The following is a 26399-nucleotide window of genomic DNA, read 5'->3' as shown; positions in this document are numbered from 1 at the left end:
GAAGGCTGAGGCAGAAGAATTGCTTGAACCTGGGAGGCAGAGCTGCAGTGAGCCAAGATTGTGCCACTGCACTGCAGCCTGGGCAACAGAGCGAGACTGTCTCAAAAAAAAAAAAAAAAAAAAATGCGGGGCGAGGGGAATTAAAGATAGGGATAAGACACTGTACCCATAAACTTTACACAATGACAAGGTATTAGGGCCACAGGACAGGTAAATGGAGAGCTCACATCTCACCGAAGGATAGAAAGGGATGCACGAAGAAGATGGTGCGTTTGTGACAGGTCTTGATATATACGAAACATTAGCAAACACCTATTCTCAGAAAACTAGAAAAGTGCTGCTTGTGCTAAGTTCCACGGTGGATTCTTGGACACGTTTATAGTACACACACATAACAGAGCCATGTTTACTGCTAGAATATTATTCCTAGCACCTACTTTGGAAGGACTAGGACATTTGCACAGAGCAGTGTGTCTTCCTGGTGCCCTGGCCTATGGCCCAGTTTAAGAACTGCTACCATAGAGAATGTGAGGTAAGAACACATTCACATTCCCACCATGGCTCTGGTTCTCCCTGTGAAGCTACAGATAACATGAAGACTATCCTTCTTTTCTTTCCTAATCCCAGTCCTTTAGGTATTTGAAAACCTTAAAATGCTTTCTCTGAGACTGCTTATTCATAGGCCAAACAGCTCAGTTCTTCCAACTATTCTCGCATGACATGCTTTTGACTCCTTTCATTATTCTAGTCACCCAATCTCTTGAATGATGATATCAGTACAGAATGGAGGACTTCAGATGGTGATGACCAGTACAGAATAGGGCAGAGTAGGATGATTACCTCCTAGGAACTGAATTCCATGCTTCTATTAATGTAGTCCAACAGCACATTAGCTTTGTTATATAGTGGACTTATATTAAGCTTTCTGTCCACTCAAGCACTAGCTCGCTTTAAAGGTCCCTACCTTCTCCAATCACACAGCCTCCCTAGATTCCTATTGAAATTCTGTCTTGCTGAATTCAGCCAGCTACCTTTCTGAGAATAAGAGTCACATGACACACATGTAGTGTAGTTTCTAATAAATGTGGAACCATCATCTCACTATCCTCAGTGGACTCTTAACCTGTATTGGCAGTAAGCCTAGCTCAAGATGTGATTCCAGGTTCTTGCCTTGATTTTACACTGCTAAGGGAAAGGGCTACTCTGTTCCAGATATGTTCTGAGTTCAATATAACAATAGGTATGGTTATTAAATATGATCATGGAAGCTCAACTGACAATAATAGAAGTACAATATCAATATTATGGGTAGTGGCAGTCCCACAATAATCTGTCCTGTGCAGATCACATGTACAGCTCTGTGTTCAGTTTCAGGGGTGAGAAACGTAAAAGTATCCACTAGGGCAGCTAGGATGACTGCGAATTTGGAAGCCAGTGTCCCGGGAAATGGTAAAAGGAAAAAGCAGGCCTATTTAGCCTGGGTAAACAAAAGAGTATAACCTATAATAGGGCCTTTCCTCGCCAGTGACTTCTGGCTTATGGGTCTCTTCTTGTAGCCTATTCCTTCTTGCTTCTTTGGTCAAGGACTTATAATTTCATATTAAGTGTGGCCAACCACTCATATGAAATTCATGAGATCTTTTCCTGAATCTGCTTCTTTCCCCCTCTTATCTGCTCAGCAGAGTCAAGGTTACTCCCTCTCACCTGGCCTATTTATTTCAAAAGGATTTAAAACTTTATATTAATTCAATACTTCAGAAACCAGTGCTGAAGATCAAGTAGAAAAAAACAGTTTTCTTCATTTTTTTTTAAAGACAGAGTCTTGCTTTGTTGCCTAGGCTAGAGTGTAATAGTGCAATTATAACTCATTGCAGCCTCGAACTCCCGGGCTCAAGCCATCCTCCCACCTCAGCCTCCCTAATGGCTAGGACTACAGGCATGCATCATCATGCCTGGCTACTTTTTAATTTTTTGTAGAGACAGGGTCTCACCATGTTGCCCAGGCTGGTCTCGAATTGATGGCCTTAAGCAATCCTCCTGCCTTGGCCTCTCTAAGCACTGGGATTACAGGCATGAGCCACTGCACCTGGCCCCTTTATTCATTTCTTAAGGAGCCATATCATAAGACTTTAGCCCCTCAGTGAAACAGATTGCTTGGCTGGCTAACATCCCCAAGAGTTCCCCTTTCCTGTGTTCTTTGCCCAAGATAACTATGATGATTCAGGGCTGCTGGGATGGCAAGCAGAATACTAGAACTGTTGTTCCCCCTGCTGAAGACCATAGCAGACATGGAAAATCAACCAAACCATGTCAGTCTTTCATATGGAACCAGGACTCCACCTTAGCATCCATCTTAACACAATGCTCCAGGCAGCAACTACTGATCGAGGGGCATTGGCATGAAGGGTAATGCCTGTTTATCATCCATGCTTTATGTAGCCTGTGGAGTAGGAGGGTATAAAATAATTATGCAGGAATGTTTCTTGAGCTGTTGTGAACAGTGAGAACATTTATTGATACTGCAGAGGAAGTACTGAAACATCCCCTAATCGGGGAATCCACTTTTCACCTTAAATCTCAATTGAGATGGGATTCTTCCTGATAAAAGATTTGGATTATCTTTATCTTCTCTACTGCTTGGCAGAACATAAAAGCACAGAGCACAGCCCAAGGTAAAAATGAGAAATAGAACTAGGCCATGGTGGGAGCTAAGCTATGAGGACACAAAGGCATAAGAATGATATAATGGACTATGAGGACTCACAGGGGAAGGGTGGGAGAAGGGTAAGAGATAAAAGACTACATGTTGGGTACATTGTACACTGCTTGGGTGACAGGTGCACCAAAATCTCAGAAATTACTACCAAAGAACTTATCCACGTAACCAAAAACCACCTGTTCCCCAAAAACTATTGAAAAAAAAAAAACTCAGCCATGGGATAGCCACTCTGGCTTAAAAGTAAAGTACTAGCTGGGTGCAGTGGCTCACACCTGTAATCTTAGCACTTTGGGAGGACATGGCAGGCGGATCTCTTGAGCCCAGGAATTTCAGACCAACCTGGGCAACATGGCGAAACCCCATCTCTACCAGAAAAAAACAAAAATTAGCTGGGCATGGTGGTGCACACCTGTAGTCCTAGTTACTTGGGAGGCTGAGGTGGGAGGATCACCTGAGCTTGGGAAGGTCAAGGCTGTAGGAGACAGAGTGAAACTGTGTCTCAAAAAAAAAAAAAAAAAAAAGTAAAGTACTAAATGGCTAATGTATACAATATATAAATTATATCTCAATAAAGTTGTCCAAAAAAATAAGCATCAAACCAGCATTTGGTAGAGGGACATAAGGGAAATAAAACTCCCTTAGAAATATTATGAGAAAAACAAGGCACTTGGTATTTGCCTGTGCACCTAACCAAAGTTCACCAAGAGCTTCCTACTAATAGCAGCAAGTTCAGACCCTGAAACAAATCAGCAACATCCCACTGGACACTAACTAGCATAAGGCAAAATGGTGTGGGTTATAAAAGACATTTAAAAGAACTAGGAAGACTATAAATCTAGACTGGATCAGCACAGATACTAATTTCTAAGCTAAAGTTTTCCAAAGAGTATTTCCCATGAAACACATTGGTTCTGTAAGATGTTAACGGATGTAACATGAAAAAAGGTTCTATAGTTAAATAAGCTTGGGAAACACTGAATTAAACAAAGTTGAAAAGGTTCCTTTACTGCAGGACATCTCAGAGCCTTTAAAACGTCAGTGGGCATTGTGATGGGATAGAGCATATAGTCTTTCCCAAAGAAATTTTTCTACGGAGCCTTTTTCCCCCATGAAGCATCCCAAAGGATCAATATTCCTAACAATACTATAGGAAATTTTGGTCTAAACCGTGCATGGTGCGTGGCCAAGGGCTTCACCAATTCCTTCATAAGGATAAAATGGGAAATTAATATGGGAACTAGGTCGGGCGTGGTGGCTTACACCTGTAATCCCAGCACTTTGGGAGGCCAAGGTGAATAGATCGCTTGAGCTCAGGAGTTTGAGACCAGTCTAGGCAACATGGCGAAACCCCTTCTCTACAAAAAATACAAAAAATTAGCTGGGCATGGTGGCGTGTGAATGTAGTTCCAGCTACTCAGGAGGCTGAGGCAGGAGGATCGCTTGAGCCTGGGAGGCGGAGTTTGCAGTGAGCCAAGATTAAGCCACTGTACTCCAGCCTCGGTGACAGAGACCGTGTCTCAAAAAAAAAAAAAAAAAAGTGGGGGGAACTATAATTTATACCTTGTACATAATTATGTTTAACTATGTGGTGAAATATATGTGGTTCTCACTCCACAGTTTGCATGTAGTTAATTCAATAAATCTTTTTTTTTTTTTTGAGACGGAGTCTTGCTCTGTCACCCAGGATAGAGTACAGTGGCACAATCTCAGCTCACTGCAACCTCCACCTCTTGGGTTCAAGCAATTTTCTGCCTCAGCCTCCCGAGTAGCTGGGATTACAGGTGGCCACCACCATGCCCGGCTAATTTTTGTATTTTTAGTAGGGACGGGATTTCAACATCTTGGCCAGGCTGTTCTTGAACTCCCGACCTGGTTATCCACCCGCCTCGGCCTCCCAAAGTGCTGGGATTGCAGGCGTGAGCCACTGCGCCCGGCCAATTCAATAAACCTTAAAATGCTCCTTCAGGTATTGTTCTCGATAGATGGGATGTACTCTGCTTATAACAGCCAAGAATCTGATGGCTAAATCAGGCAAAACCAGGCAAGGAGCCACAGTCACTGGTCTTGTTTCTGCCTGGGTGTGGCCTCTTGTCATATGTTTAGACTTAGGGCTGGAACGGTCATTCAGAAAACACCATTCATAGCTGTATGTCCCCTCTTGCATGCACACTCACATACCTCACCACCATCACAGAAGCTTAAAATTGACCTTCAATAACCAAACCATCCGATCCTCAATTTGCTATCTCTGAATAACAATAATAACAACAAATACAAGTACAGATTTGCTTGAACTCTCTCCTGAGAATGTAAAGCCTAGGAGGAAACTTCTGCAGGCATGTGTCTACCCTCTCTCCCAGGCCAGATGCTACAGGCCTCTTTCCTAGATGACTTCCCTACTCCAGAGTCCCTCCCTGCAGCCAGAAGTTGATTTGGCTGTCCCACAGTGAGGCCTGTGGATCATGTGCCAATTTCTAAACTCCAGAGCAGACTCAAATCCAGAGCTGGTTCCCCTCCTTCCTTCCTTCCTTTCTCCTGCCCAGAAAGCCAGATTCCCATCAGAGCCTCCTTAAGAAACAATGACTTGGGACCCTGCTGAGCCACACCTCTAGCTTCCTTCAACCAGCACCTCTGGTTATCTGCCTCAGCCCAATTCTCCCCTTCCCACACACTCTGGAGCTCCCTGAACCAGTTCTCCCAGGTCTCTAGGAAGGCAAGAAGCAGCTAAGCCCAAGAAGCTAAATTTCCCATGTTCCCTTTCCAGACACGAGGCTCCACCTGCCTTTTTAAGGAGGTGAGAGGGTCCCTGAGACTAATCAGGTTTGAGTGAAGAAGCCTGTTTTCCATTTCTGCTCACTCTGGGCTATATAGGCAGTCAAGGTCAGCAGGCAGCTGGGGCTGGGAATGACTCAGCCTGAACCCCAGCTACCACAGAAGCACCTACCCACAGAGGCCACACTGGGACCTCTGAGAAGCCAAGTGACCTCTGAGTAATCTCACCCCAGAATTCTGCTCCTTTGGTACACCTTGCCTGGAAGAAACGGTTGGGCTCTGCTTCCATCCAACTGCAGCTTTTCAGGCTGGTCTCAGAAAAGGAAAGTACGTGTCCTTTTCCATTTTGACATCTTGCAGTGATGTAGTAATACATATATACATTCCAGAAGGAATCAGTGAAAGAGCCCAGCTCAATCAGTCAGAAAAAAACCCATAGATTTGACTAGAACGATGGTAAAAGGCAAAGCCAGAAACTGCAACATAAAGCACTCAGACAACAAAGGATTTTATTTTTTCTTCATCAAAGTGCTACTGGAAAGAAAATAACAACAACAAAACCCACCATGGCTCCTTGCTGCTACCACCAATTCTCTTGAATTCATCAAAGCAGGTTGCAGGGGAGAAGTATTCACTGGCAGATGAGCGTGTTTCTCAGCAGCCCTTTTGAGGCAGAAGGGGGACAAATGCCACTCTGACCTTTGGTTTTCTAGGACTTCTGGGTTCCTCACAACCCCAAGAATGTAGCTTCAGCAGTAGAGCAAAGGAAAACAGCAGCCTTCTCTGTTATAAGAAGTCCCTGAGACCAAAAGGTACATGGGCTCCTGAGTTTCCCGAGGTGATGATGGTCTCTTCCTCCATCCAGGTGTCCATGCCACAAACTTGAGAGTCATCCTTAACTCTCTACCTCTCCATTCCACCTCCCAACAGATATCACATCCTGCCTATTCCACCTTATTAGTATCTGTGTATCTGTCCCATCGTGTTTCTCTGCTTCTGCAGGCCTTCATTATCTCCTAGCAGAATTATTACACCCAGGTCTGTATTCATTTTCCAACTTCCAATCTCATCTTCTCCAATCTCTCATCCACCACTAACCTAAACTCAGATTTGATCATGTTATTGCCTTAATTATAACTCGTCATTCATTCCAAATGCACTCCTTTGTTTCTTCTTCCATGCCCTTTCTTGGCTTAGCCTCATTTTGTCAGTTTGCCAAGCTTCTAGTACTCTTCCTATGGCCAGTTCTAGGGCCTCTGTGAAGCCTTCCCTGACCACTCGATGAGAGCCCTTCCTGCTTTCATTTGGTGCTCCTGGGCCTGGTTCTTCTCTTGCAGTGCTCACTATTCTATAGTGCTTCAATCCGAGTTCTAGACTGTGCAGCTCCCTGGAGCAAAATTCTGTGCTATTGAGCCCAGAACAACATCTAGCAGAGAATAGGTTCTTACTTGGTGTTTGTTTGATGAGGAGATGAGTAGTAAGGAGCTGCAGGCTTGAACAAACCTGATCCTCAGTTTGTAATATAGGGCAGGAAAGAAGGGTGCCTCTGCCCAGGAGCCTGAGAAATACTGCTGGGTCATGAGCCACATGGATCCACTAGGAGAATCCACCCTTAAACTGAAAAGTCATCTGACCACAAGGAGGCAACTTAAGGTGCCCAGAACATAGAATATACATAGGTCAGTTTTCCACAGTGGCTACTTGCTATCTTTATAATGTTCTCTCCGCCACTTTCAGGAGCCGCTGTGGCCTACCCACTGAATTAATGTCCCGTCCTGACCATCCCCATCCATCCCTGAGTGTCAGGAAGCAGTAGGAGTCTGAAACTCCTTCCCAAGCTCATGTAGTCAAAGTCAGAATCTCAGCATTCCTCACCCTCTCCCAAAGCAGGGTGTCACTCTTTCTCATGACACTTCATTGATCTCTACTCTTTTTGACATATATCTAAAAACCTTTCTATAGCCATCTGAGCCCATCCTTCTCTTGGCCACCCACTGGAGAGATCTTACTTGTCCCTGTATCCTTAAAGTACCTGATCTGAGTAGATGCTCGTGAACTAAACAAATGAGTTAACCGATAACCTGGTTTCAGTGACGCTACAGTAACATTTCTTTCAGCTGTGCAGAGACCCTATCTGGTGCCATTTGCCATTCTTTAAGTCTCTTTGGTCCCTGAGAGCACAGGAGGCGGGGTGTTGCCTGACACAATTAAGTGCTTAAAAGCTCCATTTGTTCTTAAAACAAATCTCTTCCTCTCCAATTGCAGCCGAAGAGAAGACATAGACTGTGCGGCTGCACCAACAAGCTGAGCAGACAGACAATAGGGCTAGAGAGCCTATCCCTGTTTCTCATACAAACAATATACCAAACTCAACCCAACTGATCAACAGAGAGCCTTGGGCTGCTGGGAACTTCTCTAGATCAGTGAGGTGTATGGCTCAGACACAGAGCTGACACACAAAATGTGCCTATCCCTGGCAGTTTCTTTGGGAGAATCTGTGCTCAGAAACACTCAGGATTGTCTGAAAGATAGATACAGCAGGAATGGAGTCCAGTGGATAGGTCTCTAAGAGGAGCTCTCACTCCTTTCATAAGAAGACAGGAGGCCAAGTGCGGTGGCTCACGCCTGTAATCCCAGCACTTTGGGAGGCCAAAGCGGGCAGATCATGAGGTCAAGAGATTGATACCATCCTGGCCAACATGGTGAAACCCTGTCTCTACTAAAAATACAAAAATTAGCTGGGCGTGGTGGCATGCGCCTGTAGTCCCAGCTATTCAGGAGGCTGAGACAGGAGAATCACTTGAACCCTGGAGGCAGAGGTTGCAGTGAGCCAAGATCACACCACTGCACTCCAGCCTGGGCAACAGAGCGAGACTCCGTCTCAAAAGAGAGAGAGAGAAAAAAAGGAGACAGGAAGAGACCCTGGGGAGCTCTCAGGGATAGACCAGGCCTGGTTCAGCTGCTGAGTTGCAACAAGGCCAATTAAATAATTGGTGTGATGGGGAAAGGAGGGAAGCCACTCCTTTCAGGCAAACTCCCACCAGAGACAGGAGGCTCCATGCAGCTGTGACAACAGCAGCAGCAATAACAGGGCAGGGATCTCCTCCTCTTCCTCCCACTAGCTGAGATCTAATGCTTAAATTAGCACCTTGGAAACACCCAGATCTGCTGGCTGCCTTCTCTCCCAGTTCTGCCACGCCCCCAGGCCTTCTTTTCAAGCCTGAGTTTCTCTTTCAATTAAATAATTAAAAAAATAAAGATGTGCTCCCCCTACAGTTTATCTTTCCAAGTAGGCAATGGCCTCTGGATTCTTCCCATCACTATGGGATGGGGAGAGTTATTTGATGATGGTGCCCATGTGACAAGCCTCTATCCATACAGCTTGGTCCAGAAAGGGGCAATGATGATGACACCAGCATTGCCTGGCTCCCTTGGGGCTTAATGAGTCAGCCCCTACTCTGCCCTCAGTGGAGGATCACACTAAGAGAGTGAGCAAGAGAAACAAACTTTGACACACTGTGGGCTCAAGGGCAGGGTCACATCTGTGTCTGTGTTGCTAACCACTCTATCCCTAATACTCAGTTTAATATTTGGGACAGAGCAGATGCTCAATAATTATTTGGTAAACCAATTGCTGAATCAATAATATCAGGTCTCTGTGGTATTCTTTAGAAGGGAGAGTGAGGAGCTATTGTTTAAACTTTAAAGAGATAGTTTGTCTTCATCTCATAAGTGGAAAAACAATCGAGGAAGGAGGAGAGACTTCCTAGAGGTCTCAATAAGTGGCAAAAAAATGAAATAGGTCATAGCTAAGTCTGAGCCTGGGACCCTGGTTTTTATGGCCTACCCAAATACCCTTAAAGAGCCACTTTGCCCTCTTTTTTGCCCTTTACCTCTATGATATGCTATCTTGATTTTTTTTTTTTTTTTTTTTTTTTTTGGAGACAGAGTCTTGCTCTGTTGCCCAGGCTGGAATGTAGTGGTAGGCACACGGCTCACTGCAGCCTCAACCTCCTGGGCTCAAGCAATCCTCCTGCCTCGGCCTCCTGAGTAGCTGGTACTACAGGCATGCAGCACCATGCTGAGCTAATTTTAAATATTTTTGTAGAGATGGAGTCTCACTGTGTTTCCCAGGCTGGACTATCTTAATTCTTTATGCCCCAAAATGAAGACTCCTGAAGAAACATCACACAAGATTCTGCTGGTCTCAACAATACACAGGGTATTTAAAGGGTTTTGAGGTGCCTCTGGAATACAACCTGGGGACAGAGGTCAGGAAGCAGGGCAATGTCTATGACCCTCAAATGAGGGATGACTATATTGCTATTTCCATAAGGCTCTCACTCAACCTCAATAAAGTATTCTCAGGCCAGGCATAGCAGCTCACTCTTGTAATCCTAGCATTTTGGGAGGCCGAGGCAGGCAGACCACTTGAGGTCAGGCATTCAAGACCAGCCTGGCCAACATGGCGAAACCCTGTCTCTACTAAAAATACAAAAATTAGCCATGCGTGGAGGCAGGGGCCTATAATCCCAGCTACTTGGGAGGCTGAGGTAGGAGAATCGCTTGAATCCAGGAGGTGGAGGTTGCAGTGGGCCAAGATCGTGCCACTGCACTCTAGCCTGGGTGACAGAGAGGGACCCTGTCTCAAAAAAAAAGAAAAAAAAGTATTCTCTTGCAGACAAGGGTGACTTTAGCAGTTAAAGGGGTCTGAAGGCAGTCAGAGCTTTTCTAAGTGCCTCCTTGCCACAGATACTTCTCCAACTCCAGGGCCACACAGACCGGAAGCAGCTCAAGAGTTCTCTACCCAGCCAAACCACTATTCAGAATTTCAGGCAATAACAGAAGCACCAAGGACAACTGAGAGCCTGGTGGCTCTATTTCTTCTCCCCTTTCCTTGAACAGCTATTTCCTCCCTTTTTGAGAACCCCAGATGGGTGACAAGAAACAACTCATTGCTTCCTTTTCCTGACACACTTGAACCTCCTCTTCCTTCATCCACCCTCTATTTTGATTCTTGATTAGATGCTTAGAACTGGAAGGGCAATCTAGTTTGACAAGCCAGGTTAGCTAGAAAGAGAACTCAGAAAGGAAAATTATCTTCAGCCAGCCCAAAGTCCTTCTTTAAGTTCATGGGATGGACTTCTCTCCAGGATTTTCTGGCTCCCAAATAATCCAATGATGGCATGAGGCTAGGAAAAAGTCCTGCAACACCTCTCTCCGGTTTAATATTGTATGCTTCTGTAAAACTTCTTTGTTTTGGCTCTTGGAACTGTCTAAGCAGTCATGAAAGGGGGAAAAAGCCTTTGTCTCCTGCTAAGTGGCCACTAATGATTCTCTCTACCATCCCTCAAAAGGTGTGACAAAAAGGTGGTGATGGGTCCCTGCCGAGGCCCATCTTGGCTGCTGTAATGGGTAGGTTACTCGACCAGGAAGCTACAAAGCACATCTGTCAGCCAGGGGGTTATAGGCCCAAGGGTAGACCTGTTTCTGGCCACCCTGCCTAACACAGAAGCAGAACTTCAGAACTTGGAGAACTCAGCTCTGCTCCAGCCAGCACAGCTCAGAGAAATGGGGCATCCACACTTTCGGATTTGTAGCCCACCTTGCCTCCTTCCAATTCCAGCTCTGGCTCCAGGGGGATAAAGCGAACACAGCCTAGACATTCCCTCTCTTCCCCCCTCACTATACGAACTGGCTAGGCCTCCATGTCTCCCACCCGGTTGCCTGACAGACAAGCGAGGTCAGGGAGCCCCCTGGGCGGTGGCCAGCAAGCATGGTCTCCCTTAGGCCTAGCCTCGGTGCACCCGAGTTGCCCTCCCCCTTCCATTCCCTCCGCGCCAGCAGCGATGACATCATTCCTCCCTGACTCCGGGACCGCGGACAGGCGGCAGGATCCGCGCCCAGCAAGGACTTCAGGCACGTAGGCCTAAGATGATGGGGGCTCTTCCCAACCAGTGGGCACAGGCAGCTCCAGCGCGACCCCACTTCCTCTCCCGTCGGTTCCCGAGCACTCTCATCTGCACCCCGATTCCCCATCTGGTCGCCGCGCACTCTCCTTCCCGGTTTAGATGCCCCCAGCCTGGTCTGCCTGCGCTCCCCACCGGAGAACGGAATTCCCAGGTTCTGCACCAACCACCTTCCCCCACTGGGTCCCTCGCCCCGGCCCAGCGTTCCTGTCCGTATATCCAGCGGACAGGCGGGCAAGCCCCTCCTCTTCTAAAAGCTGATTCCCAATCTCTCTTAGCCTGACGGCTCCCCCGCCCTAAGCATCACAGGCCTCCAGGACTAAACGCCTCCCCACCTCCCATCCCAGACCCCTGGGCCTGTCGCCGGCGGTGCCCCATGGCAGTTCCCTCGCCAGTCCCTGCTATGGGCCTCCACTAGCGGTGTGCACCTTTGTGCCCCCTCCGTTCCATCCGACGGTGCCCTCCGCCCTTACAGGTCCCTTTGCTCTCATCCAGCATATTCTCCCACGGTTTTCTTGTCCTGCAAGTCCCCGTCCCCCGGCAATACGTTTTCAGGGATCTCTTTGCCCCATCCGATGGCGCCCCTCCGCACGATCCCCCCGGCCTGATTCCCTCCCTCCCCCTCAAGCGACGCCCCCTCCCGGCCTTGGCCTGCCCGCCGCCCGCCCCCTCACCAGCGGCTGCATCTCCGAGTGCGCGGTGGGCACCTGGAACCGGTCGATCTCCTCCATCATGGTGCCGGCGGGCGAGCGGGCCGGGGGCCGGGCGCGGCCGCGGACGCCGACGGGACCGCGCGGGGCGGCGGCCCCAGGAGCCCGGCGGGTGGTGCAGACTAGGCCTCCCCGGACCAGTCGGGCGGGCAAGGGCCGGGCGGATGCAGGGGTGGGCGGGGGCGAGAGGTTCGCAGACTGGCTGAGGCCGGCGTGACTCCGTGGGCTTGCCTAGCACTACCGCGGCTGTGGCCGGACCGAGCCGCAGGTCTTGCCTCGCCTCCTACTCCGCCGCCGCCTCCTGTCAGCAGCTCAGCCACTGCGGTGACTCGGCAACTCCACTTCCGGGTCCGGGACACCGCCCGGATCTTGCATTATTCATGAGGAGGCGGTGCCTGGGGACCCCAGCCCCACCCACATGCGGGAGTTCCGAATGCGCGCGGCCGCCCGGCTGTGATTCCTGAGGGGGCGGGGCTTAGTGGAGACTCGCTCGCCGCGCGCCCAACCCCGCCTCCTTTCCGGGCCGGCTGGGCGCGCCAGAAGCGCCTGCGCCTTGGCTGCTGGTCGGTTGCTGGGTAACCGCGTCAGGGAGTTGGATTCTATCCTGCAAGGGCACGGGGACCCACAACGACGGCTGTCCCTAAAGAACCGTTGCGACTGGTAACTGAAGTGGAAGAGAGTCCAGATTTCTTGTGTGTGGTCAAGGAGACGGACAAACTTTTTGTCTTCAGACGAGGGAGCGTTTTGTAGGCTCTCCAGGGGTTGAGATGCTTCCTGCTTCTGCGAAGGCTCCCCATAAACAGCCTCATAAGCAGGTAACGTACGCACACCTTCCTTCTGATGACCTCTGACCTTCGTCGTCGCCAGTGACCACTAATCATACCTCTCCTACTGATCCTTGATCTTTTCTCTGTTGACCCCAGCCTTCTCACCCCCGTGACCTCTGGTAAGTGCTCCCACTGACCTCTGACTCTGTCCTACTCTTTCCCACTAATCCCGGCCTCCTCTCCCATACTACCCCAACCCACCGTTTCTTACCTCTCTCCTTTTATCCACCATTTCCATCTCTTCACTTCACTTTACCCCATGGACTCATTCTGACCAGTCTATTCTCCTTAACTTCCCCATCCCCATTCCCACGAGTCCCTTCCTCCTTGTTCTCACATTCTTGTCCCAAAGGAATTTTTCTTTTTCTTTTTCTTTCTTTCTTTTCTTTTCTTTTTTTTTTTTTTTTGAGACAGGCTCGCCCTGTAGCCCAGGCTAGAATGCAGTGGCTCCATCTCAGCTCTCTGTAACCTCTGCCTCCTGGGTGCAAGCGATTCTCCCACTTCAGCCTGACGAATAGCTGGAACCAAAGGCATAGGCCACCACGCCCGGCTAAATTTTGTGTTTTTGGTAGAGACGGGGTTTCCCCATGTTGCCCAGGCCCGTCTCTAACTCCTGAGCTCAAGCGATCCTCCCACCTTGACCTTCCGAAGTGCTGGGATTACAGGCGTGAGCCACGGCGCCCAGCCTCAAAGGCATTCTTTATCCAACCCTTTGCTGTGTGCCTAGCTCCAGGCTAGGTGGGAACACAGGTCTTGCTGTTTGGGAGCCCACAGAGGGTGTGCAAGAGAACTAAACAGAATACAGGACAGGCTATGTGCAGGAGTGTGATTTTATTTTCTGTGCTGGGAGATTTATGAGGAGAGAGAGGGCAGGCAAAGAGGAAGAGGAGAGAGGCCCTTTTCTCATCCCTGTCCTCACCCCCACAGTGCACAACCCAAACACTCGGCCCCAGCTCTTTCTAGAGCCTCATATATCTCTCTTCCCTGCGAGCCCCTGGTCCACTCCTATGATTCATTCAGCTATGTGAACATTATGCTCTTATTACCACCTGGACAGATGTCATCCCTTCTCACAGGAAACCCGAGTCATCCCCCACTTAACCCACTGAGCACAGAGTTCTGCTTTCTTCCTCAGCATCACCACGGAAGGCAAGGCAGTCCCAGTTTCCCAAGGAGTCTTCTGTGGTGAAGCAACTCAGTCCTTCAGGAACTTTTTCCAAACCCTTTATGAATTACCACTCAGGCTAATGTGTAGTTTCTAGCTCTGGAAAGCAGGACTTCTATTTATTTATTCCAGATTTACCCCACTCAAGTCTAGGTACATTAAGGTTTAGAGAGCCAATCTCCATGCTACTTATGACTTTGCATATTTTGGTCTGGCCACCTCCATGTTAGCCTTTGCTCCTCTGCCTCTTTTACCTGGGCTTCTGTAGCAGATGGACCTGACTTTCTTAGGTCTCTGCAGCCTTGGGGAAGCTGCTAGTCCCATATGAACATGCCCTAATTTTATGTTGGGGTTGGGCTTTACGTTGAAGTTCATGTACTGTGTTTGAGCCTCCTGACCCTATATTTACAGGCAGTTTGCTTTTATTTATTTTTTATTTTTGTATTTTTTATTTTTGAGACGGAGTTTCGCTCTTGTCACCCAGGGTGGAGTGCAGTGGCGCAATCTCGGCTCACTGCAACCTCCACCTCCCCGATTCAAGGGACCTGCCTCAGCCTCCCAAGTAGCTGGGATTACAGGCATGCACCACCATGCCTGGCTAATTTTTTTTTATTATTTTATTTTATTTTATTTTTGAGACGGAGTCTTGCTGTGTCGCCCAGGCTGGAGTGCAGTGGTGTGATCTTGGCTCACTGCAAGCTCCGCCTCCTGGGTTCACGTCATTCTCCTGCCTCAGCCTCCCAAGTAGCTGGGACTATAGGCGCCTGCCACCACGCCCAGCTAATTTTTTTGTATTTTTGGTAGAGACAGGGTTTCACTGTGTTAGCCACGATGGTCTTGATCTCCTGACCTCGTGATCTGCCCGCCTCGGCCTCCCAAAGTGCTGGGATTACAGGTGTGGGCCACCGTACCCAGCCAATTTTTGTATTTTTAGTAGAGACGGGGTTTCACCATATTGGTCAGGCTGGTCTCGGACTCCTGACCTCAGGTGATCCACAGGCCTAGGCCTCCCAAAGTGCTGGGATTACAGGGGTGAGCCCTCGCGCCCCAGCAGTTTGCTTTTAAAATAAACATTATTGAGGTTTGGTTTACATATAATAGAATGTACCACTTTAGTTGTACGTGTTGACAAATTTTAACAAATTTACACACGTATAAACCACTACCACACTCAAGATATAGGATACTTTCTCTATCCCAAGAAGTTCCCTGTGCCTCATCCCACCTCCTATGCCCCACCCCTGGCCTGCCTAGGTAACCACAGATCTGCTTTCTGTCATTACAGATTCAATTTGTCTTTTCTAGCAACTTGCAGTTTGAACAAGCTTGGGGATGGGTTTCTCTAGCCCATTAGGGAGACATTAGAGACTAGTTACACTGAGAGCAGGGAGAGGTGACAGCAGACAGAAAGCAGAAAAAACTGGGTCAACTGGCCCTGTACACATCAGCACTGCCCCATGGAGGGAAGGGTTGTTTTAGTTCAGAGTAAATATTGGCATGTGGGGTGTGAGAAAAGGTTAGGTTGTGCTAGGTTGTATTTACCATTTTCTTGCCTCAGTGAAGACCAATTTGAGTCAGTGCTAATCAGGTGTGGGATGTCCTAGAGATGTTTGAGAAGTTGTCCCTGTCCTCTGGGAATTCAGTTCAATGGGGGAGACAGAACACAGGCAGAAAAAGATAAAGGAGGATGGGATCCCTGGGGATGAAGGGGAGAGAAGCCTGCAGGTTAGAGCAGCAGAAAGGCTTCAGGGAGGAGGTAGGTAGGACTGGGTTGCCAGGGGTGAGGGAAGATCAGGGTTGGGTTTGTCAGAGGATAGAGAGGAGTTTAAATTCCATTTGTTCATATCACTCCACTAGTCGCCTTTTAATGGTTCCTTGTTGCTCTCAGGATAAAGTCCCAAAAGTCCAATTTGCTTGGTATGGCCTTTGCCACCCTGCATGGTCTTGCCTTTGCTACCCATCCTACTTCAAACCTCACCATTTCTCTATGAAAATTCCACAATCCCAGCAAACTGAACTGCCCTCACTTCCTGGAAAGTGATATTCACACTGTTTATCTCCTCTAAGCTTTTGAAATCTTTTCTGTCTGCGTCTACTAGTCTACTCCACCCTACCCCAAATCTTTCCTTCATATCCTATTCATATTTCGGGTCTAAGCTTGGCCTTCATATTCTTCTACAAAGGATTAAGTCCCCTTTCTGGTGGCAGGATAGGGTGATATCCCCTCTAGACTATAAACTCTGTTATGGTAAGGATCATGTCTGTCTTATTCATTGTTGATTCCCCTCTACCTAGCACAATACCTGGAATATATTAAATTCTAAGAAAATGAGTTCAATATGAATTCTGAATGCCCTAAGTTGTTCTTGGAAATTATCATCTGAATGTGTTCGAAGGATGGGAAGGGGTGAAGCTGGGATGGGGAGACTTGTGGGGAATTATAACAAGGAAATGTAACTGTGTAAGTATGGTTTTCCAGGTACATGTTTGTATCTGCTTTGGCAGTAGGGCTATGAATGATTCAAATTTGAACCACAAGTATCCATGCCTTAAGAAATGGGTTTTGGAGACTAAGAGATAAAAATATTGATGTGTAATATTCATGCAGTAATTATTTATCGTACCCACTCTGTGTTAGGTACTGTTCTAGGTATTGGTGATATAGCAAGAAACAAAACAAACAAAAATCCCTGCTCTCATGGAGCTTATTTTTTAGTTGGAGGTAAAGTGGCAATAAATAAATTTGTAAAATATATAGCATATTAGATGGTGATAGATGCCAAGAAGAAAACTAAATCAGAGAAGTAGACTAAGAAGTTCAGGGAATCACAAGATTATCATTTAAATAGGATGGACAGGGCAGGTGTTACAGAGGTGGCATATGAGCAAAGACCTGAAGGAAATGAAAGAGCTATGCAATATCTGGGGGTGGCGTGTGGGGTGAAGGGGTGGGGATAGGGGAGGCATTCCAGACAGACGGCATAGCAAGTATAAAGTCCCTGAGATGGGAGCCTGCTACACATGTTCTGGATCAGCAAGGAAGGGAGTGGGGAATGTGGCAGGAGATAAGGTCAAAGAGGTACCTTCCCCTACCCTATAGAGTTAATCAAATAACCCATGGCATATTAAATTGGTCATTATGGAGCTCCATAAATCATAATTTGTAATTAAAATGCTTGAATGTCAGGCACCATAAACCATGACCAGCTCAAAACATCACTGGTAATGCCCCAATAGCAAAGCGTCCTTCCTGAAAATTGTGAGAGTGCCAACTGGCTGCATGTATACATGTACAGGAGGAGCTTTGCAGCATTGCCAAACATTGCCTGGCAGCTAAACTTCTTAGTAGAAAACCGAATTAGAATCTTCTGTGAACTCCAGTTAAAAGCTAATTTTAGTTTATGACTAACAAATTTTAGTACCTCTTTATAACTCAGTTGGTTACCATAAAAAAAAAAATCAAAGTCTGGAATTGTACATCATTCTCCTGTAAAAGCCAAAGAAAAGACTTTTATTTTGGATCATTTTGTGGTCTCTCAAGAGGCTCCTATGGTGCAATACTTTTAGAAATATTGATCTAGATTAGGGGTGACTAAGGTAGGAGTGAGTGGGCAGGGTTGGGCATAAGGCCAGAAGAGAGTCTTGGATGATTCAGAGATTTTGAGCCTGGTGATGGGGCCTGGTATCCACAGATGAAAAGATAGGAGGTGAACAGAATGTAGGGGAAGTTGATGTGTTTCTGTATGTCCAAAGTAAGATAGCTTCACTCCTGTGACCTCAGTGTCATTCTTACACATATATTCCTTAAGCCCTAGATATGATCTTTTACTCCCTTACCTCTTAAATATCTCTCAAATTAAACTACTTTTTTTCATATACACTGCCACCTCCCTAGCCCAGCTTACAATCATCTCTCACCAAAGAGTGCTGTAAAAGCCTAGTAACTAGTCTTCCCTCATTCACTCGTGCCCTTTCCAGTCCATTCTCTACACTGCATGAAAAGTGATCTTTTCAAACTGTCAATCTGATTGTGCCATCCCCCACTCAGAACACTTCAGTGACTTCCCATTGCTCTTAGGATAGGGACCAGATTTTTAGACAATCCCTCCAGAGACCTGAATGGGCCTGAGACCTACCTGGGTCTCTATATCTTAATTTGTACCACTCATCTCCATTATTGCTGTACCTTAGTTCTATGTGCTGCCCCCTTTCTGGAATGCTCTTCACACCCTCCCTCACACATGTACTCACTCCTAAGATTTCAGCCCCCAAATCAATCCCCACAACCTGCCCCCAATGCCCCCTGCCCTGTTATGGAAGGTAGGGTAAGTTTCCTCTGTTATATAGTCTCATTGCTCTGTGTTCCTTTCTTCCATAGCATCCATCACGGTTTGTAATTATTCACTTATTTGTGTAATTATTTGATTATTGTATGTCTCCCCCATTAGACTGTGAGCTCCTTGGGAGCAGGGCCTGTGGATGTTTTTGCTTATATCTGTATTCTCAGCCCCTAAAACAGTGGCCATGATGACGTCAGAAGCTCTTGATGAATGTTGAATGAGTGATCAACTGTGGTTGGGGAAGTAGCACAGGGTTCTATGGAAGCATGTGGTAGGGGGTCTTCATTCTGATTCTGGGGGAATTAGGGAAGACTTCTGGGGGGACCACCAGTATTTAAGGTTTGGATAGAAGAAGAAGAGTCCAAAATGGAGAATAAGAAGGAGTAATCAGAGAAGTAAGAAGACAACAAGGAAAAATAATATCCCAGAAGCCAAAGGAAGAATGTGTTTCAGTGAAACTGTATGGTCAGCCAAGTTGCATGTTGCTAAGGTGTCAATGAAGATAAACACTAAGATATAACTATTAGATTTAATAACTTGGAAGTTATTGGGGACCTTGGAAAGGACAATTTCAGAGTGAAAAGCTAAACTGAATTGAGCTAAGAAGGCAGTAAGAACTATGTAGACGAAGATTGTTTTTTTTTTTTTTTTTGAGACGGAGTCTCGCTCTGTTGCCCAGGCTGGAGTGCTGCGGCGCGATCTCGGCTCACTGCAAGCTCCGCCTCCCGGGTTCACGCCATTCTCCTGCCTCAGCCTCCCGAGTAGCTGGGACTACAGGCGCCTGCTACCACGCCCGGCTAATTTTTTGTATTTTTTAGTAGAGACGGGGTTTCACCGTGTTAGCCAGGATGGTCTCGATCTCCTGACCTCGTGATCCGCCCGCCTCGGCCTCCCAAAGTGCTGGGATTACAGGCGTGAGCCACCGCGCCCGGCCCAAAGATTGTTTTTTTAAGATGACAGACTTGAATATATTAAATGCTGAGGGGAAGGATCCTGAACGGAGAGAGAAGTTGAAGATAAAGGAGAAAGATTAAATAATGACTAGAACCAAGTCTCTGAGGAGATGATGTTGTGGACAGGAGGAGGCACACTTTGTAACAGGGCAGGAGAAGGGATGGGTGCAGTTGATGATAATTTTGAGGTTTAGCAGCAGAAAGCTGAGAAAATTTTTTCTTCTTTTCCCCTAGTTGTGTTAATGGAATTCCTTCTGGAAGTGATAACTAGAAAACAATTTTTGCCAATGGCAGTTCCATTTTGTTATGATTATAGTCATGCTATTTTCAGAGTTATGGTCTGAGGTTTGTCATGCACAATTATCAGATTACAAAACAGCTGTGAGCATTTGAGGCCAGAACTTGTTTTCCTCCCCTGTGTACTAGGGGGCCTAGCACATTGTTAGCACTCAGTACATGCCAGGTACTCAAATAATAATGGCAGAGGGCTCCTGTGCTTGTTGCTGGGCTTTGCAGCCTGCAAGTTGATGCTAAGGAGTAATGTTGACTCTCTGGCTCCAGCTGTGAGCAAGCCACATGAAACTGTTTTCTGCCAGTTAGGAATTTGTATCAAGTGTTCAATCTTTGCAGTCACTGAGCACTGACAGAGTTGTATGCAAGAAGCAAGCAAAGGACACAGCTGTTGTAACTTTAGTTTCACTGGTTTGAGTCTCACAACGCTTTGTCCTACTCATAGAGTCACTGGATTCTGGTTTGTATGGTGGATTTATGTCCTCCATTTATCTCACCTCCTAGATTGAGAACCCTGGGTGTGAGAACCAACTCAATCTTGGTTCCTCTTTAGCCGTCATCCGAGGACCTGGCACATAGTAGATGCTTAATAAATGCTGAATGAATGAATAATGACTGAATGAGTTAGTTGATGAGTGAATAAATGAGTGATGGGAAGGTATATACTGCACTACTCTGAACACTAACTTTTCTTTCTTGGCCTGCAGAAGAAGCAATTCATGCCTCCTTTACCTAGTTAAAGCAGCCTAATCCTATTAATTATGTAGGGACCCTACCCCTAATGTTAAGCTTATTTTTCTACTTTTATTCTTACGTCACATCCATTTGCTCATTTACTTATTTTCTCAATGTGTCATGTATTCAGCCTCAAATCTTATTTGGGAACAAACTGGAGTGTATATGGACAAAATAATCTGCTGCTCCTTGGAGAGTCATCTGCTTCTGTGCCTCTGTGTCTTTGTTAATTATTTTGTTCCCTCTGCATGGAATGCCCAAGTCTTCTCTACTCTTTCTGCCCTTTACAGACCTGGCAAACTCTAAGACACATTACTTTAGTTAAGCTCTTTAAGTTACAAAGAACAGAGGCTCACTCAAGTTACCTCAGATAAAAGAGGATGAGAGAAGGGAGAAGGTATATATGTGGGGAGTTACAGATGGTTATGATAAGTACGTAGATAACCTAGAATTGAAATTGGAAAACAATTAATTCTGAAATAGGTATAGGGACCAACTACTTTCTCCATATCTCTCACGGCCTCTCTATTTCTCTTAACAACTATGTTTCATTCTTATTCTTATTCCCCAACTGGCCAGATTTCCATGGTCTCCGCTCCCTCATAATTTTAGTCTGTTTCCAGCTTATCATAGCTGTTCTGACCTCTCTACCTCACAAACATTTCCATGAATATCTCCATCCAACTACTGGTTCTCCCTGTAGTCCTAGTTCAAATTCTTAAGGAGGGAATCTGATTGACCCTAGCTCATCTGTTCATGCTAGGCAATGTCAGCAAGGGACAAGATCCTATGGCTCTTTAAGCAACCAAAGCTAGAAGGAGGTATTCTCTTTGCTCAGCTCCTCCAGTGGAAGATATAACTTGCTTTACTCTAAAGTAACTTCCATATTGTTTCTGGTAAATCTCTTTCTCATGAATTGTGCGGGAAGGGGCCTCAGGGGCCTCAGATTTCTTCTAGTCCAATGCTTTCATTCAGGGCTGATATTTACATTACAAAAGGTCCTGTCCTTTACAAAAGCCTTTACTATAGGGTTTTAAAAATAGCACATTTCTGCAATGAATTTTAAAATACAGCACACAGGCCAGGCATGATGGCTCATGGCTGTAATCCTAGCACTTTGGGAGGCTGAGGCATGAGGATCACTTGAGCCTAGGAGTTTGAGACCAGCCTGGACAACACAGCAAGACCCCATCTCTACACAAATACACACACACACACACACACACACACACACACACACCAAAAATTAGCCAGGTTGCATGCACCTGTAGTCCCAGCTACTCAGGAGGGTGAGGCGGGAGGATCCCTTGAGCCCAAGAGTTCAAGACTCCAGTGAGCTATGATTGTTACCACTGCGCTCCAGCATGGGCAACAGAGTGAGAACCTGTCTCTAAAATAAATAAATAAATAAAATGCAGTATACTTTATATATAACCTTAAAGACCTTGATTTAGGAGATTTATATTCTGGCCATGGTGCAGAAATCTACACTGGACTTTCCTTCACACTGTAAACAGCAGTAAGCCTGGACACAATATATGACACTAATGTTTTTCGGTATTGGACAATAGACAACATAGGACAGTGATTCCTGAGGGAAAGAAAACACTCAACGTGAGTCACACATTTACCCTTGCTCTCTGCCTAAGGACAATTTCTTGATCATGGCTCAGAGAGGTAGATCCAAAGGAGAGCATGATAGTACCAGGGAGTAACACAGATGTTGGAATTAGCAGGCAATGTCTTTAAAGCAGCTGTTATAAATATATTTATGGACATAAAGGAAATATTGTTTTAATGGATGCATGGATGGAGAATCTAAGCAGAAAAATGGAAACAGTAGAAAAATACAATATCAGAAATAAAAAATTCGTTGGATAGGCCTAACAGCTGAATGTGAAGATGGATCCATGGAAATTATTTAAGAGGAAGAAGGTTTTTTTTTTTTTTTTTTTTTTTTTTTTTTTTGAGATGGAGTCTCGCTCTGTCTGCCAGGCTGGAATGCAGTGGCGCGATCTCGGCTCACTGCAAGCTCCTCCTTCCAGGTTCACGCCATTCTCCTGCCTCAGCCTCCCGAGTAGCTGGGACTAAGGCGCCCGCCACCACGCCTGGCTAATTTTTTTTTTTTTTTTTTTGTATTTTTAGTAGAGACGGGGTTTCACCATGTTAGCCAGGATGGTCTCAATCTCCTGACCTCCTGATCCACCAGTCTCGGCCTCCCAAAGTGCTGGGATTACAGGCGTGAGCCACCACGCCCGGCCAAGAAGGTTTTGTTTTGTTTTGTTTTGTTTTGTTTTGTTTTTCTTGTAAAAAGAGAGCCTGGCTGGGCATGGTGGCTCATACCTATAATCCCAGCACTTTGGGAGGCCGAGACGGGAGGATCACTTGAGCCCAGAAGTTTGAGACCAACCTGGGCAACATAAAAAAACCTCGTCTCTACAAAAAATTTAAAAATTAGCCAGGCGTGGTGGTATGCCCCTGTGGTCCCTCTATGTAGGAGGCTGAAGTGGAAGGATAGCTTGAACCCAGGAGATCAAGGCTGCAGTGAGCTGTGGCTGTGCCACTGCAAAGCAATCTGGGTGACAGAGTGAGACCCTGTCTCAAAAAAAAAAAAGAGAAAAGAAAAAGAAAAAACAGGTGCCCTGTTACTGAGGCTCCACTAAAAAATAATAATAATAAAAGAGAAGGCCTTTGTGAGCTATGGAATATATTATATATGTATTTGGAACATGGGTGTAGTTGGAATGCCAGAGGGAAAAAGAGGAAGAAAAAATATTTGAAGAAATAATGGTCAAAAGTTTTCTAAACTTGGTGGAAAACATATAGGACTATCAGAAACTCAGTGAGCCCCAAGCAGGATAAATACAAATAAAACCACATCTAGGTCTTTCATAGTCAAACTACTGAAAACCAAAGATAAAACTAAAACCTTGGAAGTAGCCAAAGAAAAATGACAAATTGCATACAGGGAAACAATTATATGAATTGTGGTTGACTTCTCACCATAAACAATGTAGGCCAGAAGACAATGGAATGGCTTTTTTTTTTTTTTTTTTTTGAGACAAGGTCCCACTCTGTCACCCAGGCTGGAGTGCAATGGCATGCTCACAGCTCACTGGAGACTTGACCTCCTGGGCTCAAGTGATCCTCCTGCCTCAGCCTGCCAAGTAGCTGGGACCACAGGTATGCACCACTAAGCCCAGCTAATTTTTTTTTTAATATATAGAGACAGGGTCTCACTATGTTGCCTAGGCTGGTCTTGAATTCTTGGGATCAAGTGATCCTCCTGCCTCAGCCTCCCAAAGTGCTGGGACTACAGCACTTTTTTTCTTTCTATTAATTTTCTTTTTGTTGTTGTTTTTGGTTGTTTGAGACAGAGTCTTACTCTGTCGACCAGGCTGGAGTGTAATGGTGTGATCTCAGCTCTCTGCAACCTGTGTCTCCCAGGTTCAAGCAATTCTCCTGTCTCAGCCTCCTGAGTAGCTGGGATTGCAGATGCTCACCACCATGGTGGCTAATTTTTTTTGTATTTTCAGTAGAGAGAGCGTTTCACCATGTTGGCCAGGTTGATGGCAAACTCCTGGCCTCAAGTGATCCTACTGTCTCGGCCTCCCAAAGTGCTGAGATTACAGGCATGAGCCACTGCGCCCAGCCCTTCTATTAATTTTCTTAAAAGACAGATGACTGTTTAAAGCAAAAAACAAAACAAAACCATTATTGTCAAGTAGGGCTTACACTGTATACAGAAATAAAATATGTGACAACAATAGGGGAAAGGATGAAGTAGTGGTGGTAAATAGAATTAGCATGTTATGAGATTATTACATTGTGAAGTGTGAAGTGATACAATATTTATTTTTAGTAGACTATGATAAGTTCAGGATGCATATTGTAACCCTTAGAGCAACCACACATGCACAAAATACAAAAAGGCACATATGAAAAGCCAATAGAGAAAGCAAAATGGAGTACTAAAAAATTTCAGTTAATACAAAAGAAGGCAGAAGATGAACAGAGAAACAAAAGCAGATGAGAAAAACTAGAAAACAAAGAGCAACATGGTAAAGACCTCCAATTAAGAGGCAGAGTTTATCAGGCTAGGAAAAAGAAAAAAACAACTATATGTTGCCTGTTACAAGAAATATATTTTAAATGTAAAAACATAGAATGTTTGAAAATAAAAGAATGGAAAAATAAACTAAGCAAATGGAAAGCATAAGAAATCTGTATGAGTATCATTATCAGACAAAGTAGTCTTCAAGACAGGAAGTATTCCCAGAGATAAATGGGGACATTTTAAAATGACAAAGGGTCAATTCAAGAGGGATACATAAAATCACAAAGTGTATGCCTCAAGATATAAGAATCAAAAGAACTTCAAGATGTAAGCATCAAAAAATGACAGAACTAAAGGGAGAAGTAGAAATATTCATAATGATAATTTGATATTTTAACATTATTCTCTCGGTAGATCTGAACAGTGCTGTTAACTAACTTGACCTAATTAACATTTATAGAACACTATACTCAAGAACAGTAGAATGAAAACTACGCCCAAGAACTGCAGAATTTTCACAAGGATGAGCCATGTACTGGGACATAAAATAAGTTCAAATGCATTTCAAAAGGTTAATATCTTACAGTTTAACTTAATTCAAATTCAACATCCATCCTTGCCAAAAAAGAATCTCAGCATATTAAGAGTAGTTTGAACAAAATAGAAGTAAATAATATCTTTAAAATCTCTGGGTATTTAGAAATTAAAGAATACTTCTGAATAACCTATAGGTCAAGAAAATCATAAGGAAATTAGAAAATATTTTTAATTGTAATGAAAATAAAACATAAAAATTGTGAGGTGCTGCTAGAATTGTGCTTAATAGAAAGGTATAGTTTTAAACGCTATATTAGAAAAGAAAGGCTAAGTGTGGTGGCTCATGCCTGTAATCCCAGCACTTTGGGAGGCTGAGGTGGATGGATCACTTGAGCCCAAGAGTTCGAGACCAGACTAGGCAACATAGTGAGACCCCTTCTCTACCAAAAAAAAAAACACAAAAAAACAAAAAAAAAAAAATTAGCTGGGTGTGGTGGCATTTGACTGTAGTCCCAGCTACTTGAGAGGCTGAGGTGGGAGGGTCGCTTAAGCCCATGAAGTAAAGGCTGCAGTGAGCCATGATTGTGCCACTGCACTCTGGCCTGGGCAACAGAGTGAGACCCTGTCTCTCCTGGTCCCCAACCACCACCACAAAAAAAAAAAAAAGAAAAGAAAAGGAAAGTTTAAGATCATCTGGGCACAGTGGCTCAAGCCTGTAATCCCAGCACTTTGGGAGGCCGAGGTGGGCGGATCATGAGGTCAGGAGTTCGAGATCAGCCTGGCCAACTTAGTGAAACGCTGTCTCTACTAAAAAATACAAAAAATTAGTCAGATGTGGTGGTGGGCACCTATAACCCCAGCTAGTCAGGAGGTTGAGAAAGGAGAATTGCTTGAATCCAGGAGGCGGAGGTTGGAGTGAGCTAAGATCAAGCCATTGCACTCCAGCCTGCGCTACAGTGTGAAACTCCATTAAAAAAAAAATCAAAGTATTTCTTCATATTAACAGGATAAAGAAGAAAAAATCCTATAATGATGACATCTCAATAGATTCAGAAACAAAAAGATTGACAAGATTAAACATCCATCCACAAAAGATTGTTATAATGATCAAATAAGATAATGTACTCCAAAATGTCTAGTAAACTGAAAGATGCTATATAAATGGAAGTATTTTTATTGTCATCCTTCTGCTGTGACACCCTGAGATGCACAGGCTCCTTTCTAATAAGATTTCTTGGGATCTGGAAAACATACTATTCAATTATTCATTCTAAGCCCTCAGAATGGAACTCAATTGCCTTGCATGGCAGACTGCATGGAATAA

General features: G+C 45.3%; 2 protein-coding genes across 26 annotated transcripts in view; one reads left to right on the top strand and one right to left on the bottom strand.

Annotated features, from left to right (window-relative positions):
* The window catches only part of FAM219A (family with sequence similarity 219 member A), a 60411-nt gene extending 47877 nt beyond the window's left edge, over nucleotides 1–12534 (bottom strand). For 3 of the 15 annotated variants that reach the window (XM_001161024.7, XM_009456501.4, XM_063788653.1), the window contains exon 1: nucleotides 12135–12501. In XM_001161024.7, the coding sequence (XP_001161024.1) occupies nucleotides 12135–12194 (60 nt within the window). In that variant the 5' untranslated portion in view covers nucleotides 12195–12501. Of the gene's footprint in view, nucleotides 1–11933; nucleotides 11967–12134 lie in introns of those variants that run through there. The other 12 variants (XM_009456497.4, XM_003312054.6, XM_054658787.2 and 9 more) reach the window with 10 other exon arrangements.
* Nucleotides 12535–12673: 139 nt separating this feature from the next.
* The window catches only part of DNAI1 (dynein axonemal intermediate chain 1), a 62121-nt gene continuing 48395 nt past the window's right edge, over nucleotides 12674–26399 (top strand). For 8 of the 11 annotated variants that reach the window (XM_016960767.4, XM_054658783.2, XM_016960761.4 and 5 more), the window contains exon 1: nucleotides 12674–12985. In XM_016960767.4, the coding sequence (XP_016816256.2) occupies nucleotides 12938–12985 (48 nt within the window). In that variant the 5' untranslated portion in view covers nucleotides 12674–12937. The remainder of the gene's footprint in view (nucleotides 12986–26399) is intronic. The other 3 variants (XM_016960762.4, XM_054658782.2, XM_016960763.4) reach the window with 3 other exon arrangements.

The sequence above is a fragment of the Pan troglodytes genome, chromosome 11 (genome assembly GCF_028858775.2).
Source record: "Pan troglodytes isolate AG18354 chromosome 11, NHGRI_mPanTro3-v2.0_pri, whole genome shotgun sequence".
NCBI lineage: Eukaryota > Metazoa > Chordata > Mammalia > Primates > Hominidae > Pan > Pan troglodytes.
Note: the sequence above shows the minus strand (reverse complement) of the source record. Positions and strands in the feature narration are given on the sequence as shown.